This window comes from Didymella exigua, assembly GCF_010094145.1.
Source record: "Didymella exigua CBS 183.55 unplaced genomic scaffold M421scaffold_16, whole genome shotgun sequence".
NCBI classification, from domain to species: Eukaryota; Fungi; Ascomycota; class Dothideomycetes; order Pleosporales; family Didymellaceae; genus Didymella; species Didymella exigua.
The window spans coordinates 810080-811514 of record NW_022984790.1 but is presented as its reverse complement, the minus strand read 5'-3'; the positions used below and the strand labels follow the sequence as shown (position 1 = coordinate 811514).

The following is a 1435-nucleotide window of genomic DNA, read 5'->3' as shown; positions in this document are numbered from 1 at the left end:
GCTACGCCTCTACACCAGTGATCAAGGAGGTGATCGAGCTACTCGAATATCCAGAGATGCCGCAGGATGATGATGTCAGCATCGACGACCTGCTGACCGCGCGCCAACGCAGCCGCCAAACAACACCTGTGACCTCAGCTCCGACAGCTAGAGGCTCCCAGTTGGGGGGTAAGATGGCTGACAACGCACTCGAATCTGACAACACACTGCTAACCTCTACATTACCTGAGGAGGACACAATACACATAGTTCCTAAGGGCTACTACCAACAAGGCAAGAAAGCGCCACAGGACGTTAATCTTGATCTAACTAACACAAACCTAATTGTCTTAGGCAAGCGCAATTAAAAGCTAAGGGATCTAAACAACTTTGTAGTATAGATCTACGCAGCAAGGATAGGACCTAAGCCTCTTGTTAATTACCTGTGAGCGTTCTTAACTAAGATCCTCTCTAACAGAGCCTCAGCTAGCGCAGATAAAGTACTACAAATCTATTAGTCACAGCTGCCACCTCTGCTAAAGTTAGAAAACTGTCTTAATACACACATGTTCAGCAATCAATTCTAACGTGCTATAGAGATTAAATAGCAAGATCTATGCGCTAAAGGTGTCTTTAGACAGACAGAGTAATTAAAGGCTACTGCAGATAGTAAGGTACTACTACTAATATAGGTCTTTACTTACAAGACAGATAAAGCTAGATATCTCTTATAGTTTAAGGCTTAACTTATTATCTAAGGAGACCTCTAAGCTCTAATAGACAACACATACGCTGCTACACTTGCTATCTACAACTTTCATGCTCTTATTATAATTACTAATTACTTTAATCTTAAACTAAAGCAGTATAATATCCCTACTGCCTTCTTAAATGCAAAAACTAACTACAAGCTATACACTAAAACGCCTGAGGCCTTCCGCCATACTAAAGGCAAGATTATGCTGGTGCTCCGCGCCCTGTACGGCCTGAAGGAGTCACTAATCCTATAGTACAATGAGCTACGTTAACAGCTTGTAAAACTAGGCCTAAAGCCAGTTAACAGCTTCCTATGCCTATATACAAGCTGCTAGCTTATTATATTTGTCTACGTTAATAACATTATTATAGTGTTTTATTAATTAAATGCCTATTACTACTAGTCCTTTAAGAAGGATCTAGTAGACCTATATAATATTAAAGCAATAGGAGACCTTACCTAGTTTCTTAGTATCTGCATTGTCTGCAACTAAGCTCTGTACAAGACCTAGCTAGTCTAAGACGCTTTTATTAATAAGGTGTGCGCTTAATTTAGCATTAAGGCTGTGGGCAAGGCTCTAGACGTCCCACTGACGGAGAACTGGCTGCCACAGTCTACTAAGGAGACTGATACTGCTCATACAAAGCTCTACTAGCAGCTTGTTAGTTCTCTTGCATACATCGCTGTCTGGGGTAGACC

The 1435-nt window shown here is 41.4% G+C and overlaps 1 protein-coding gene across 1 annotated transcript; it reads left to right on the top strand.

Moving 5' to 3' along the window:
- Positions 1 to 626, top strand: M421DRAFT_421655 (uncharacterized protein). Its single transcript, XM_033592903.1, has 2 exons — positions 1 to 273; positions 324 to 626. The coding sequence occupies exons 1-2, from the start codon at positions 174 to 176 to the stop codon at positions 404 to 406; spliced, it is 183 nt and encodes a 60-aa protein (XP_033448067.1). The 5' UTR covers positions 1 to 173; the 3' UTR covers positions 407 to 626.
- Positions 627 to 1435: the final 809 nt, after the last annotated feature.

Bases quoted from the DNA above. Each gene is read 5' to 3' on its own strand.
- M421DRAFT_421655 (XM_033592903.1), top strand. From the start codon at position 174: ATGGCTGACAACGCACTCGAATCTGACAACACACTGCTAACCTCTACA. The intron at 274-323 runs GCAAGAAAGCGC...AACACAAACCTA, and splicing joins TAAGGGCTACTACCAACAAG to ATTGTCTTAGGCAAGCGCAA.